General features: G+C 41.4%; 1 protein-coding gene across 2 annotated transcripts in view; it reads right to left on the reverse strand.

The window, feature by feature from the left end:
- The window catches only part of ARHGAP42 (Rho GTPase activating protein 42), a 172286-nt gene extending 163174 nt beyond the window's left edge, over positions 1 to 9112 (reverse strand). For both annotated transcript variants that reach the window (XR_010371219.1, XM_064441323.1), the window contains exon 1: positions 8630 to 9112. Coding sequence is in view for 1 of the 2 variants with exons in the window: in XM_064441323.1 (XP_064297393.1) it covers positions 8630 to 8783 (154 nt within the window). In the remaining variant the exon portion in view is untranslated. The remainder of the gene's footprint in view (positions 1 to 8629) is intronic.
- Positions 9113 to 14050: the final 4938 nt, after the last annotated feature.

Consider the following 14050-nt stretch of genomic DNA (forward strand, 5'->3'; position numbering starts at 1 on the left):
AGGATCGTGAACTAGGCAGGGGGTGATGGGGGTTGGAATCAGTATTGAGCTATATCTGCATATTGATGTATTTTAAGATGTTAAGGTAACCAGGTCTGGTACCAGAAACTAGTAGAACTCCAACAGCACAAGAGCTACATCAGGTACCGGTGTGGTGCTGTGGCGCTCCTGCAGCCGCGGGTAAAGCCTATACACTCTGACCAGACACTGGTTAGATTCAGGCTAATTCAGGATATTTTCACAAGAATTAATGCTTAGAAAACTACCATTTTTGTGCAGTCAAATACAAACCAAAGCAGAATTTAGAAAGTGAGGAGAAACAGCTTTTTAATGTATAAAAGCCATAAGGGAACACAGAGCAAAGAAGGCCAATGCACAGTAAAGATGACACAGAAACAGAGACAGCCAGCCAAAAGGTTGAAGTACGATCCAAACCAAAATTAATATTCAACCTACATTTTCAACAATGCTACCAGTGTGAAAACAGCAGGAGAAATTCAGACAAATGGGTGCATTAAAAATGCAAAATTATCACACTATTACACAAATAGGAAAAAGAAGGAGCCCCATAAACTCTAACAGGGGTTAGGACAGATACAATTTAACACTAGAACTCGAACACCTGAAAACACAAGACTTGGTACCCAAGATCTTTAAATTGATCGAATTCAGGAGTCTGCTCTCATAACACAGCGAATATATGCCTATATTTAAGAAACAAAGATAATGATCCAACACAAACGCTCCATTAGGTTGACCTTAAAAATCAAGCAATTTAGATTGCTGTTTGAAGGAAAGAACAGCTAAAAACTTAGAAATTGATAGAAAATAGAGTAGAAGGCAACACATTTATCAAAGGTAAACTGCATCAGGTAAGTGGCTCTCTCTTACACAATGTGAAAGATCAAAAAAAAAAAAACCACTACATAAACCCACAATAGATCTAAACAACTAGTCACCAGTAAAGCACATGACACCAAGCTACAATAGCAGTTTAATAATTAGGGTGAGAACTTGAGAACTTACACAAAAGCTGAATAGATAAGAAGCAACTGGGAAAAGGCTTTGCTGCCAACACCCAAAAAGAGGAATGTCATTGTTTTTATTCAAGGACTGACTTTGAGACCAATGTGATTTAACTTTTACACCCTAACTCTGGGAGAGCTTGGCTGCTACCACAGAGCAGTGAGGCATTACTGACACAGAAGACAGAACTCTCACCTATGAAAAGGAGGGAGAGAGAAAATAAAAAAGGGGGAGGGGGGACAGGGACCTTCAAAGTGTCCTCACCTACGGGATCAAATCACAGAATCATAGAATACTACCAGGTTGGAAGGAACCTCAGGGATCATCTGGTCCAACCTTTCTTGGCAAAATTACAAACTGATTCTTCTTATTGTTACCTGTTTTATTTTTCGTTATGTTTATTTGACTTAAGGCTCTTTACAGAGGAAAAATAATCCTATTGGTGACACCTATAATATCTTTCAGTGAACAACAGTACCTTTTGAAACAGACACTACAAGGCACATCTGACATGCAAACCTCCCTTTTCTTGAAGCAGCCTGCAAAATATCAAGTAACATCAGTAGGGGAACCAACTAGATGACCTAGGCATTGCAGCACCTTGAATCCTGCTTTGAATATTAAGCTACGAGAAGATAAGACTTCTGAAGACATACAGAGTTGCCATACTGTTTTCCCATGCCTGAATTACACTAAGCAAAATACCAGCGCAATATGTTTTTTAAGCTTTTGGTGTCCTGTGAAATACAAGTTTGCATAATTCAGGACAGGGAAGCAATTAAGTCGATCACCTTCAATTGATCTGAAAAACTATACTCTAACATAGCCCAGAGTTCATAACATGCTGTGAAATATATTATCTTTCTAATGAAAATTATTTGTACTTCACAGGGTGCCAATGGGAGGTTAGATTATTGCCCAATAGTACTTCAGTCTCCTATTAATATGGAAGAGGGTCATGTTATTTTTCTTCAGTTTAATATTTACTTCATTGCTACTGCTTCTAAGATCTTGAGATTTTTTCGCCTTTTACCATACACTTATCTGTAGCACCACATAGTCAAAAGACGACCATAAATATTAACTTCATTTAATGATTGATCTCACAGAATTCAATGAGCAAAGATCAAACCTGCAAACATGATTATACTAATTTTGTTTCCCCTACTTTTACTTCTAGCCCTGAATATTTAAAAGCTAACTCAAAAAGGCTTAGAAAAAAGCTACTAAAATAACCATGAGATCAGAATAGGTTTTAGGAGAGAGGATGAGAACAGCTTGTTCAGTCTAGCAAAAGGATGTGATTATTCCCCAAGCAAGTCCAAGTAAACAACAGTGCAATGAAAGGAAAATGAGTATAAACAAGTTTGAATTTCGAGATTAAATTTATTTTTAATGAGTTACTCAACCCTTAGAGTAACAAGGTTCTAAAGTGGCCTTCTAGCAGAAATAGTAAGGATAACAACTGTTTTTGAACTGGAGTTTGAAAAGCAGGGATTACCTCATGTAACACTAGCAGGAGATTGGTTTTAGCAAAGGAAATCCATGATACCCTAAGTACTCAATTCTCCTATATTCCAAATTTATTTATAATTAGAGTTTTGAGACCATAGGAAAAAATAGGAAGGTAAAGACATAGCACTGCTTTACATATCATTCAGTAGAAAGGAGGACTGTATTGTCATCTGTATTTTTCACAGAGGATGAGTAAGACATTATTTACTATTACAGGAAACTGCAAGTTGTTGTAGCATTTCTGCCCACAAAAACCCAAGGGATCTGTACAAGTTCAGTGACAACAGCATCATATTTTCCATTGTAGTAGAGACAATATTCATGAAGCAGCTGGTCTCTTATTAATAGAATTCATTTATCTTATTCACAGCAAATGGAGCCTGTAGTAGATAACAAGCCAACTGGCCCATTAAGAAACATTAAATTCAACCTTTTCAGCAATCAGTTTAAAAGTTTGAAAATCCTAGTTTAAAAAATTGCACAACATTTTCTTAAATCAGAGACATCATTTCATATGGCATATGAAACTCAAACCCACTCCTTCGGTAACCTGACGTCACCGAATAAAAAATTTCTCTAAAGAACAGCTGTTTCAATATTAAGGCACAAGAACACCCATGTTGAGTCATTCAAGGACTTTGTTAACACAGCAGTCATTACTGACAGTATGAGAATCCACTTTGAATTCTTGATTCAAAATGAAACATCACATGATAGACAGAAAATACTGTGCTCTGTAACAGTCCACTATAAACTAGTATTTGTTTTTCCATATATATTTGGCTAAAGATAATACGATACAGACTGCAGCTGCTTTAAACACTAGAGGAAGTAATTAACCTCCTTCTCTGGCCAAGAACCAGGTTATTGTTGGTGTATTTGCATAAGAGGCTGAACACTGTTGGAACTGTTTTTGAAAATTACATCCATAATCCATAGATAACTCAGACATCAGCAGAAGTTGAGCAGGACAGTACAAACACCTATCAGAAGTAACAGAACAGTGGGGGAGCAGATGACATCAAAACATTAATACCAATTACGAGAGTTTCAACTTCCTTTTAGCGGGAAACTTTTTTTCCAGTTGGTAGGGGAATCATGTATTTAAGGACTAATAAGTGTAACCTGTTGTAACGCCCCCTGCCTCTCACCCAACCCTAAGATGAAAGGCAAATAATGCCTTTTTGTACTATATGACTAAAACAACTAAAAGCAATCCATTTTCAAAGGTGATGTGAGTTATTTCTTAAATTCTCACCAGGAAGCTACACTTTAATAATTCCGTGTTCACCATCGTAGTATCACACCAGGAATACAAAGAATCAGATGTTTTACTTAGAATCTAAATTAATGAAAGAGAATGATTGCTACCAAACTTTAGCAGTTATTAGTCAATTACTTCAGTCCTGCTCCAGTTAGAATCTGGAAAAGGCATTGTAAAATATAATCTCATGAAAATATGTGAGTTCAAGATATCTGGGAAAATGTGTCTCTGGAATGATGTAAAGAGGGGAGGGTTAAATGAAAAAAATTCCCAAGAGAGATAACAAGATCATAGGTTCTTATGCTGACTTTTTTTCCAGCCAGCTAACCCCCAAAATTTCCATATATATAGCCAAGTTCATTACTGTGTTTTTATAATTAGGTTTATGAGAGAAGAAAATAATTTGACATAACATTTTTTCAGAAAACAGTTTCAAGGCAGTCTCTTCTGTGTGGAATTTCTATAAAACCTTGGTAAAAAATACCCCCTCACACTCCCCACAAAAGATGGTATTTCCATCTTCACAGAATCACAAGTTGGAAGGGACCTCAGGGATCATCTAGTCCAACCTTGTGCTTGTTTATCTAAGTGTAAAGTAGTAAAAACTACTAATGATTGCTAGTAAATTACAAATTCCTACAGATACCTGTTAAATATTATTTATATTACACCACAGCTCTGCATTAGTTTGCACCGTATTAAAACACTTTAAAAGGCATACCATTACCTAAACCAGTTGCAAATCCACTGAACTTTCAACCATTTAGACCAGAACTTATATAGTTTTCATCTTTGAATATGAGCTTGTTGCTAAAATAGGACTTAAGATGGAGAGAGAAGAACAAAAATCAGAGGAAAAACTGAAGGCCTCTGCACAGCAGGAAGCCATGCGATTACCTGTACAAGATGTGTGTTACTTCTTTGGATCATTTAATACAATATTCATTAACTTTGGCAGAACAGTAGGCCTATTACAGAAATCAAAAGCATACAAGTATTTCTATAATGATATTTCCTATATAATCTGTATGACAACACCCTGAACTAGGTTGCTTTTTCACAAGGCAACTACGAAAAAATTACACTACTGGCAAAAACTACAAGAAAAATAGGCTTGATGTTTTAACTGAAAACAAGTTGGAATCAATGAGAAGGAAAAATTTCAATTCTGCTTCAGGAGTCCAGCTACAGCTCGACCTCACTACATGAATCATTCGAGCATATGCACTTTAAACATGCATCTGAAAGATCTATTAAATTAGGTGCCTGAAGAAGTTATGAAATCAACAATTACCTAATAATCAAGAAGGCCAGTTGTACCAGGAGATCATTTTTTTATAAAAATGTTTTCTTTTTTCCTAATTGATAAGTTAACAACACAGAAAGCTTCCTCCAGGTGCACCAAAGAAAACTATATGGTCCTACTTAATTGCGCCTACACACAGAGTTAAATCTCTGTTGAAAGATAACTTTTTAATGTAATAGAAGCATCTATTATATGCATAAACTAAGCCTTTCAGGAGATAGTAATGTATTTAGTACCTCAGTTGATTTGAAAAAGAAAATGTAGTCTCTCACTGCAAATACTAATTACAGAACAAGGGTGAACAAGGCACAATGGCCGTACAAACATAATTCTAAGACCTAACTAAACTGGACCATATAATTCGAGCTCTTCTAGGGTACTCCCAGTCTCTTACATATTTAGAAAGAGAAGAAAACAGTGCAAAAAAAAAAAAACATTACAAAAGGCTGCTGAGGATTTGATATCAATCCTTGCATTATCAGCTCTCACTGCATTCACAGTAGTCAACTGCTGCATCACATGGCACCGTATTACAGCCCTACATACTGCTTCAGAAAGCAGCATTCTTGGAATGAATTTAGCAAAAGCACACTAAAATAACATCTGACCTTATCTTGGGACCACTCCAAAAATTAAAATGCAAAATGTCTGCATACTACATTAATCATATTTGTTTTACCTTCAATTTATGTGGAATCTCTTGTCAGGTATTATAAATGTTGTGTTTTCACAGTAACTTCTTAGATACTGGATTGTGCACAGATTAGCATTTTGTAACTTTTCTAATACAGAAGTTCAATTCCATCTGAAAAACCATGCATATACTATAGTTTCATATAATATCTGACATTTAGGCAACTTTAAAAGACTACAGTATTTTCTAACTACATTAAGTCAGCCCCACTGCCTCTTCTCTAAACATAGTTGGGAAGGACGTGCTCCAAAACTCATTTCCACTGAAGATCTGCAGCACAGTCTGCATTTTCTGCCCCAACAAAACTGATCCTCCAAAACTATATGTAAATGAAAAATCCTAGATAACCTGAAGAGGTAAAACATGGTAAATAATGCCTGTTTTTCTCCAGGGCTTGTAGGTTATTAAATATTCAAAGACCAAATCATAAGAATTCATCACTGAAATCAACTACTGACTCCACCACTTGATGAGATTTTCTAAGGAAATAAAAAAAAAATTAAAAAACAGCAAGCCTTGCACAAGTATTTTACACTCCACTGATTTTAAAGCTGAGTAGGAGTACCTAGTGTGCTTTAACAACTCAAAAGTTCTCTGCTCTAGGAAAGATACAATAGTGCTACTTGGCATAACATGTACACTATCCTTGCAGCATCTACACCAGAGTCTGTACCATATAAAGCCAGAATTTCTATTTTGTTGAGAAAAATACAGACATTTCCCCAGTTATCCTAACACAGGGATTGAGGCAGTAGTCTGTGGAAGGCATGGTCACAAAACTAAGGGATTTGAAATGAACAAAAGGAGAAATATTTCTTACTACACCAGAGCAGACCTTATTTTCCTAAGGCTAAAAGACACTATAGCGCACAGCATTTTAAAGTTGCACACAGAACACAATAAGCATTGTGTCAAATGCATTAACATTTGAACTAAAAACTTTTAAAAATCAGGAGAACTTGCAAGTTAAGTAGTCATTACTTGAGAGAGAAATACGGCTTCTCCTTGAAGAGGGAGAGAATTGTTAAACATGTAGATACAGGGTCTAAACCTAGCAAGGACTCACAAGTACTCCTCTCAAAAATAATGGGATTATTCACTTCAGAATCAACTTCTAAATTACCTCTCAAGGACAATATTGCTTCTACAGCAGCCTGTCTTTGACAACTTAACAAGGAAGTTGTATTTGTTCACATTTCATCTGGAACAAACTGCAGTCCATTTCCAGGGCTAGTCCAGGTCACAGAAGTACCCATGTTGTACCCTGTCATTACTATTTCTGCAGACCATCTTAGATGACCAGGTTTGTAATAGCAACTTATAGGAACTTATTACAGTTCCATTTTCACTACTTAAAACAAGGCCAAACTTCCGGATTTATGGAGCAAGCCTTTTAGCAAGGAGAAAGAGACGTAAAGTACAACTAAAAAGCAAACTTTTTTGTCTGGGAAGAAAAATGTACCATTGAGTTTTCAGCCATATATACACACACATTTTCTATGTATCCTATCATCTCACATTCTGTGGGCACAGATACAGGTATTTATTAAACTTAATACAAATTTGCATAAGATGCCAGATTGGTTTCTGACTACTCATTAAAACAGAGATGTGTCCAGAAATACATGCACTTATATGAAAAAAGTCTCAAAGAGACAGTAGCTGCTTTACATAAATGCAATGCTGTAAATAAACTCAATGCATAAACATGTACAAATGACATTCAATCCTGCCATTGGCCAAACAAAGTCTTCGCAATTTGACCTTCTGTCCCAGGTAGAGAGACAAACTTTGGGTTTAGACTCTGAGCTAGCAGCATTTATGTTTCCTATGAGCTAAGGAGTTTATAGCAGTAACACCTGTTCCCTTGTCCACATAAAGGGCAAGGCTACTCCCCTTCACCCTACAAAAACTAGCATACAATGTCAATGTGGCAGATATTGTTAAGGATTACAGTGAGTGATTCTTTTCCTTGAGCAATTCATGTCACAGCACAAGAAGCTGTAAGTTACTTCTCTGCTCTACCTGAAGGAAAGCTCTGGGCAACAGGTAAGAGAGCTCCGAAGTGGCTGAAAGACAAGAAGTAGATGGCAAGGAGTTACAGGAGAGGAGGGCAAGCCGAGTCTAGTAATGCTCATGGCAATACCTAGTTTTCACTTCATGCTCTTCAAAGCGTGAGGGCCGTTTTCACACCCCGGGAAGCTGTCAGCGCTCAACTCACAGAGCTTCAAAAGCACGAAGCTGTTCATCCTCAACTCAGCTTTTCTAACCTTCCAAAACGCATATAAGTTATACTACATAAAAAGGGGGGGGGGGGGGGGGGGGGGGAAGGGGTAATATCAAACTCTCTTCATAGAAACCCCCTTCAGCATCTTGCTTTGCCCGTTTATTGCGGACATCTCCATCCCCTACAGATACTTAATTAGCAGCCACCGTCCCGGAACGAGCTCCCCCAGGCAGCACCAGGTGCCCGGTCCTTTACAGCCACCTACATGGGACTTCCAGCCCAGCAGCTGGGCTCTTCCCCGGCGCCCCGGCGGGACCGCCGCGGCCGACCCGCTTCCCCCGACGGGGAGGGCGCGGCGGGGCCCGCGGGCCGGGGCAGGGCCCCGCGCCGCCCCCGCTCACGCGGGAAACCCTCCCAGCCCCGCCGCAGGCGAGGCCGGGCAGAGCGGCGGGGAGGGAGCGGGGTAGAAAGTTTAGGAAGGCGCTTTTCGGCGGCTGCCGGCAGGGGAGCCCGCTCCCGGCGCCCATTCAAACAAAAGAAACCCCTTCTGCCCGCCGCCCCCGGCTCCCCCGCGGCCGGCCCCGCCGCCTGACTCACTTCGCAGGGCCCCGATGAGGAGGCTGCCGTCCTTAATCAGCTCCTTGATGAACTTGTTCGTTCTCTCCAGCTCGATCTCGTGACACTTCAGGCGCTCCCTGAAATCCGGGCTGTCCAAGTAGGAGTCGCTGAACTCCAGCGTGGGCAGCCCCATGGCAGCGACGGCCACAGCCCCCCGGCCGGCGGCGAAGGGGCGGGCGGGTGAGGGGGGGGGCCGCGCCGAGGAACGGCGCTGAGGGGAGAGGGGGGACAGGAGAGGTGAGGCGAGGGGAAGCTGCCACCCCGTCCGCCTCCCCACAGAAACCCCCGACCCGCCGCGCCGGCAGCGAGGCAGGCGGCCGTCGGCGGCGGAGGCGGCGCGCTGCGGTCGCTGTCACCCAGCTACATGCTGCCCGCGGCACCCCGCGGGCTCCCAGCGCCGCCGCCTCGCCGCTTCCGGCAGCGCTCCCTCTTCCACCCTCCCTCCCCGGCCCTAACTTCGGTCTGAACCTCCCCCGGCCCGGCCGAGGACGCCCGCCTCCCGGCGCGGCATGCTCACACGCCGGGGACGCGGCCCCGGCAGTGCCCGCCCCTCGCTCGCCACCGCCCCCTCCGCTCTCTGCCCTCCAGCGGCCGCGCCGGCGGCTGCCTCGCGTCGGCCTGGCCCGGTTTGGGGAGCGGCGGAGGGGCGCGGGGGCCTAGCGCGGCCCTGCGAGGGCCGGCGCTCGCTTCCTCCTTCACCTGGGGCTTTGGGAGGGCCAGGGGAAGGCAGAGCCGCGTCAGGGGATCCACCTCGGGGGTAGGGAGGCTTAGGGGTATTTAAACCCCTGCGCTGGGACGAGGCCGGTTTGTGTCGGCGGCTGGTGTAGAGGGGAGCAGGCGACCCTTGCTGGGGGAGGGTGGCTGCCGGCCAGGTGCCTCCTGCCGCAGCTGCAGGAGCGGTGGGTGCTTGGGCCTGGGGCAGTCGGCCAGAACGGGCCTGCTCTGCCGGAGGATCTTCCATGACAGCCAGCGGGGCCCTGCTCGGCCCGCCTGGCGTATGTGTGCCAGGGCCTGTGCCAGGCAGCGCGCCCGGGGGTGGGTGGCGAGAGGAGAGAGGGAGGCGGAGACCGAGGAAATACTTGTTCTGCCATGGCCGTTGGTTGCCATGTGGGGATACGGCTGAGCCAAATGCGTTCTAAAGAGGAGCAGCGAGAAACCGCAAGCCTGGTTACTACAAGGCTTTTCCAAGTACGTGAGTGGGCTTATCTGAGTAAACAGAAGCACTTTGGATGATTCTTGTGTGTTTATCCAGAGTGGTTTTTTCCCAGACATACCGTCTCAGTGTGCAAGTATGTATACAAATCTACGTACTGGGTTTGAGGAGAGCTGTCTGGAAACACACCTGCGAGTCAGCAGTAACTCTGTTGGAAGCAACCATCAAGGCTGGCCTTAAAAATAATTGTACTTTAGGGCAGCCCACCACTTGCCAAAAATAGCTTCGAAGAAGACGGTGATGCTTCTCTGTTAGCCCTGCACATGCTCCTCCCAAATCATTCAGTCTCCATATTGACCCAGTTTAATGCAAAGGTGAAGGAAGGCTCAAAGCTGCTGCATGTTGTACTTCATTGATGCAATTTGCGCTCATCACATTTCTTAACCATTCATCAAAACTTGCTTCTTTGGATTCACAATAGATTCCTGTGAGTGTCATAAATGCAGAAAAGAGGCTGTAATTTCTAACCATATGGCCTGCAGGATTTGTTGAAGTGAAAAACATAATAATTCCCTGTGTTTACAAGGCTGAGACTGCCTGCCCACAGGACAATCTCTGAGCTAGCTGTCAATGTTGATATTAATACACCCATTGAAGACTCGTTTAATTCACAGCGATCGCAAAACTCTGTTCATCAACGTGTTTCCTGAGACAAATTCGTTTTCTAATAATAGGAAGAATAAGACTGAAAAGGGCTGTTGGGTTAACAAGTTTATTTCCTTGCTTTTTCAGGCAGTGGCATGTAATCTCACTTGTAAAGTAATAAACCTCATTTACAATCCAGTTGAACTACTGGAAGGAGATGCCAAACAGAATTTTTCTGGTTATTAAAAACCAGATTTTCAGGCCACATATATTTCCAGTCATTTTAGGCACACTTGTTCTTCCTTCAGCATCACCTATAGCTGAGAAGAATCTTTCTCAGAATCTACCATGTTTATTCTTTGATGTAGTTATAGAATGCAATAATGTCATTTCTAAGTCTTCCATATGACAGCTAAACAAAACAAAGCTTTCTGTTGTAAAATATTAATTTCCTTCCTTGTTCTCATAGTTTTTGTCTAGATCTCTTAAAGTTTCATTTCATCTTACTTGATCGTGGTTTACTGAAATTATATGCAACACCTTGTTCAGCCACGTTAATGACTACAGGACCGCACTAAACACCTTTGATGAAGATTGTATTTATCTATTTCATGGCAAAAATATCACTTAGATCTATCTTTTCCTCTGTTTTCAACCAGCAGATTCCAAAGTTAGAGCAGAAATATTAGTTGGTCCCCAAAACATGTACTTAGCATTTTAGTTCACAGTAATTATTCTGTTGATGAAGGTGACTTATTTATTTCTATATAACGTTCTCATCTTCAGAAGTTCCATAACCACATAGCTGCTTTTGGTATCAGGATCATGAATGGAAATATTAATGAGACCAACACTAACAGTGTACTCAGCAACATTTAGTAAGAAGTTCCCTCCAGCCTAGATCCTCCCTCCAAGTATCTTACCATTATCCATTTAACTGGTTCCATATGTTTCTCAGAATAAGCTACATCTTCCTTAGTTGAACTGAGAATTTCCCAGCATACAGTGTATCAAACATCATGTAAAAACCCTACTAGTTGACATGTACTTCCACTCCCTTTTCTCACAAAAAGCTTTTATTTTTAAGGAAATACATTTGTTAAGAATGATCTTTATTTCATAAAACAATATGTAATCAGATGTGCACTCTCCTCCACTGGCAGAGAAAAGGTTTTTAGCTAACCTGTGGGCTTAATGAGAATTTGTGGCTGCATCCAGAGGAGGATCTGGTAAATGAGTGATTTGGCACACTGACAGGTTAATAAAAAATAAATCTTTATGAAAAGTCTTAGGATTTGGCTTTTAGTTGGAGTTAGGTTGAACCCTGTAATTTGTTGCTTTCTAAAAAAAACAAGGTATTTGAAGGTGTATTTGGGAAGTGTAAAAGGTCCAGGCTTTATAGCGAGCAGCAAATAACCGTGTTTGTATTTTTTTTTTCTTTCCCTGAGAAGATTCTAGTACAGGGCCTTAGAAACTCTAGGTTTCAGGACTTCAAAAGCTGGGAGAAACTGGGGAGAAGCCTAGATGTACCAAAAAACTTCTTTCCTGAAAAATAACAGTATGCTAGACGAGGGTGAACTATATTGAACGATGACTCATTTAGACACCTACGTAGGTAGAAGCACCAGTCCCTTAAGTAGAAGGCTCTGGTAAATGACAGCCTGATGTTGTCACTAGCTGTGAAGAGATGAAGAATGAGATACCTTTTTTTCCCTGAACCCTGGGGAGCTTTGTCCTGTTTCATCCACTTCTATGTTTGTTATTCTAAGCTTGCCCTAAAATCTTACATGTTAATGAGGTCAGATCAATTGTTGTAGATTTCTCCTTCATCTTTAATGTGAACACTGAGCTATAATTTCCAATCAATGGCCCTACACTAACTCTGGAGGATGCCTGGGGCATATTCTTACCATGGTCCTATTACCTGGAGTCACCTGGGAAGAGGAAAGGAGAGGTGTGTGTTGGTACTGCTTACTGCAGTGTACATCCCCTACTCGTACAGTGCTACACGTTCAGTCCACAACGTTATGACTGTACCTAGCTCTGTTAGATGCTGTTAATTTAGCCATTAATGCAGACAAGGACCGTGAGTGTCTTTTATCTAGAGGGAGATATTTTAGAATAGAGACTCTGCCAACTTCCTTCTTACTTCTTCTGCCTCAATGTACACAATTATGGGAGGATTACTTACAGAGCTGTTTGGCATTGCTGTGTCTTCTGAAAACTGCTGCTTTCCCTTGAGAGAGTGTGGCATTATAGGCAAAAGAATGCAAGGACACTGATGCTTGTAAATCCACTTGAACTGCTCAAGGGTGCAAGATAAGCTCTGTACCTATATAGCACAGAAAATATTAATAGCATAGGAAACCCCACTCAAGCAATTATTCACAGAGTATTTGAATTCATTTTAGCTTTGCTGAAGATCTCGTTTTATCTAGGTTTCCCATTGGTTTCTTCATGGGAATTGTCAAGATTCCCAGTAACTTGCTAGGATAAATGCTATTAAGTGTTTTCCTTTTCTCCTTATTGAATTAAGATTCTAGATGCTACGTTTATATTGGCTAGCAGTGATAAATTTTAAAAAAAATGAAAAATAAATAAAAATAAACCAGGGAAGTAAGTCTAAGTTTCATAATTCCTTGTATGTATAAACTGAAAGTGATACTACTCTGTCTGGAATACAATCTCTGTGTAGTTAACTGATTGTTAAATGATACAGCTGCCAATGGGTTGTGTTTGTTTTGTTGTTTTGTTTTTTTTTTTTTACTGCAAGTTAACATTGGCAGAGGAGGAGAGTAGCAAGCCAAAATCATAGTTTAGAAGCCATACCATGTAATTTTAGTATGTACAGATCATGTTATCCTGAGATACTGGTCTCTGTGCACAAAGGTCTACTTACATGTGCAGTGTTTCAGATTATAATAAATAGTTACAGATCAGTAATAGTTCTTGAAAAAACTGTAGCCTTTTTAACACATGAGCTGGCTCCAACTGGTTTGGAGAAGCTTCAAACAGTGAAGTTCAAAGCTGAAATTAAAAATCATGTTTGGTAACTCTTTAGCTGTGTTTGCTCTGTCTCCTGGGTACTTCTTTGTTGAATCTGAATATTCCCTAACTGTCTGTGGTTCTGCTTTCTGGTATGCTCAAAATAGCATTTACCTGAAGAAGTAGGTGCCTAAAACCACGTAAATTACAGACACTTAGACGAGCAGCTCCCAAATCCCAGATGGGATTGATCACTGCAAGTAACTGAGCAGATGAAGGCTACTCAGCATTTTACATGAAGCAGTAGATGTGTCAGCTTAAAATTAGCAGCAAGGTCATGAGGACAGCAAGTTTCATTTATGTATCTCAGTAGCTAAAGCATTTGCCTACGAAGTGGGAAAGCTAGGTGTTAGTTGCCTGCAGTCTTGATTCACAGTGTCCGTCTCTGGAAGGACGAAGCTTCAGACAATGCCTTGCCTCACATTTTTTCTTGACAGCTTTAGGGAGCTCCACTCAGCATGAAAAGTCTTTGGATCACTTTCCGTGTCTGTATAGAGAAGTACCCTCATGCTTTAGGTTTCACTCTGGAAGCAAAGCATCTGAGAGGTAGCAGATGT

This window comes from Phalacrocorax carbo, chromosome 1 (assembly GCF_963921805.1).
Source record: "Phalacrocorax carbo chromosome 1, bPhaCar2.1, whole genome shotgun sequence".
Classification (NCBI taxonomy): Eukaryota; Metazoa; Chordata; class Aves; order Suliformes; family Phalacrocoracidae; genus Phalacrocorax; species Phalacrocorax carbo.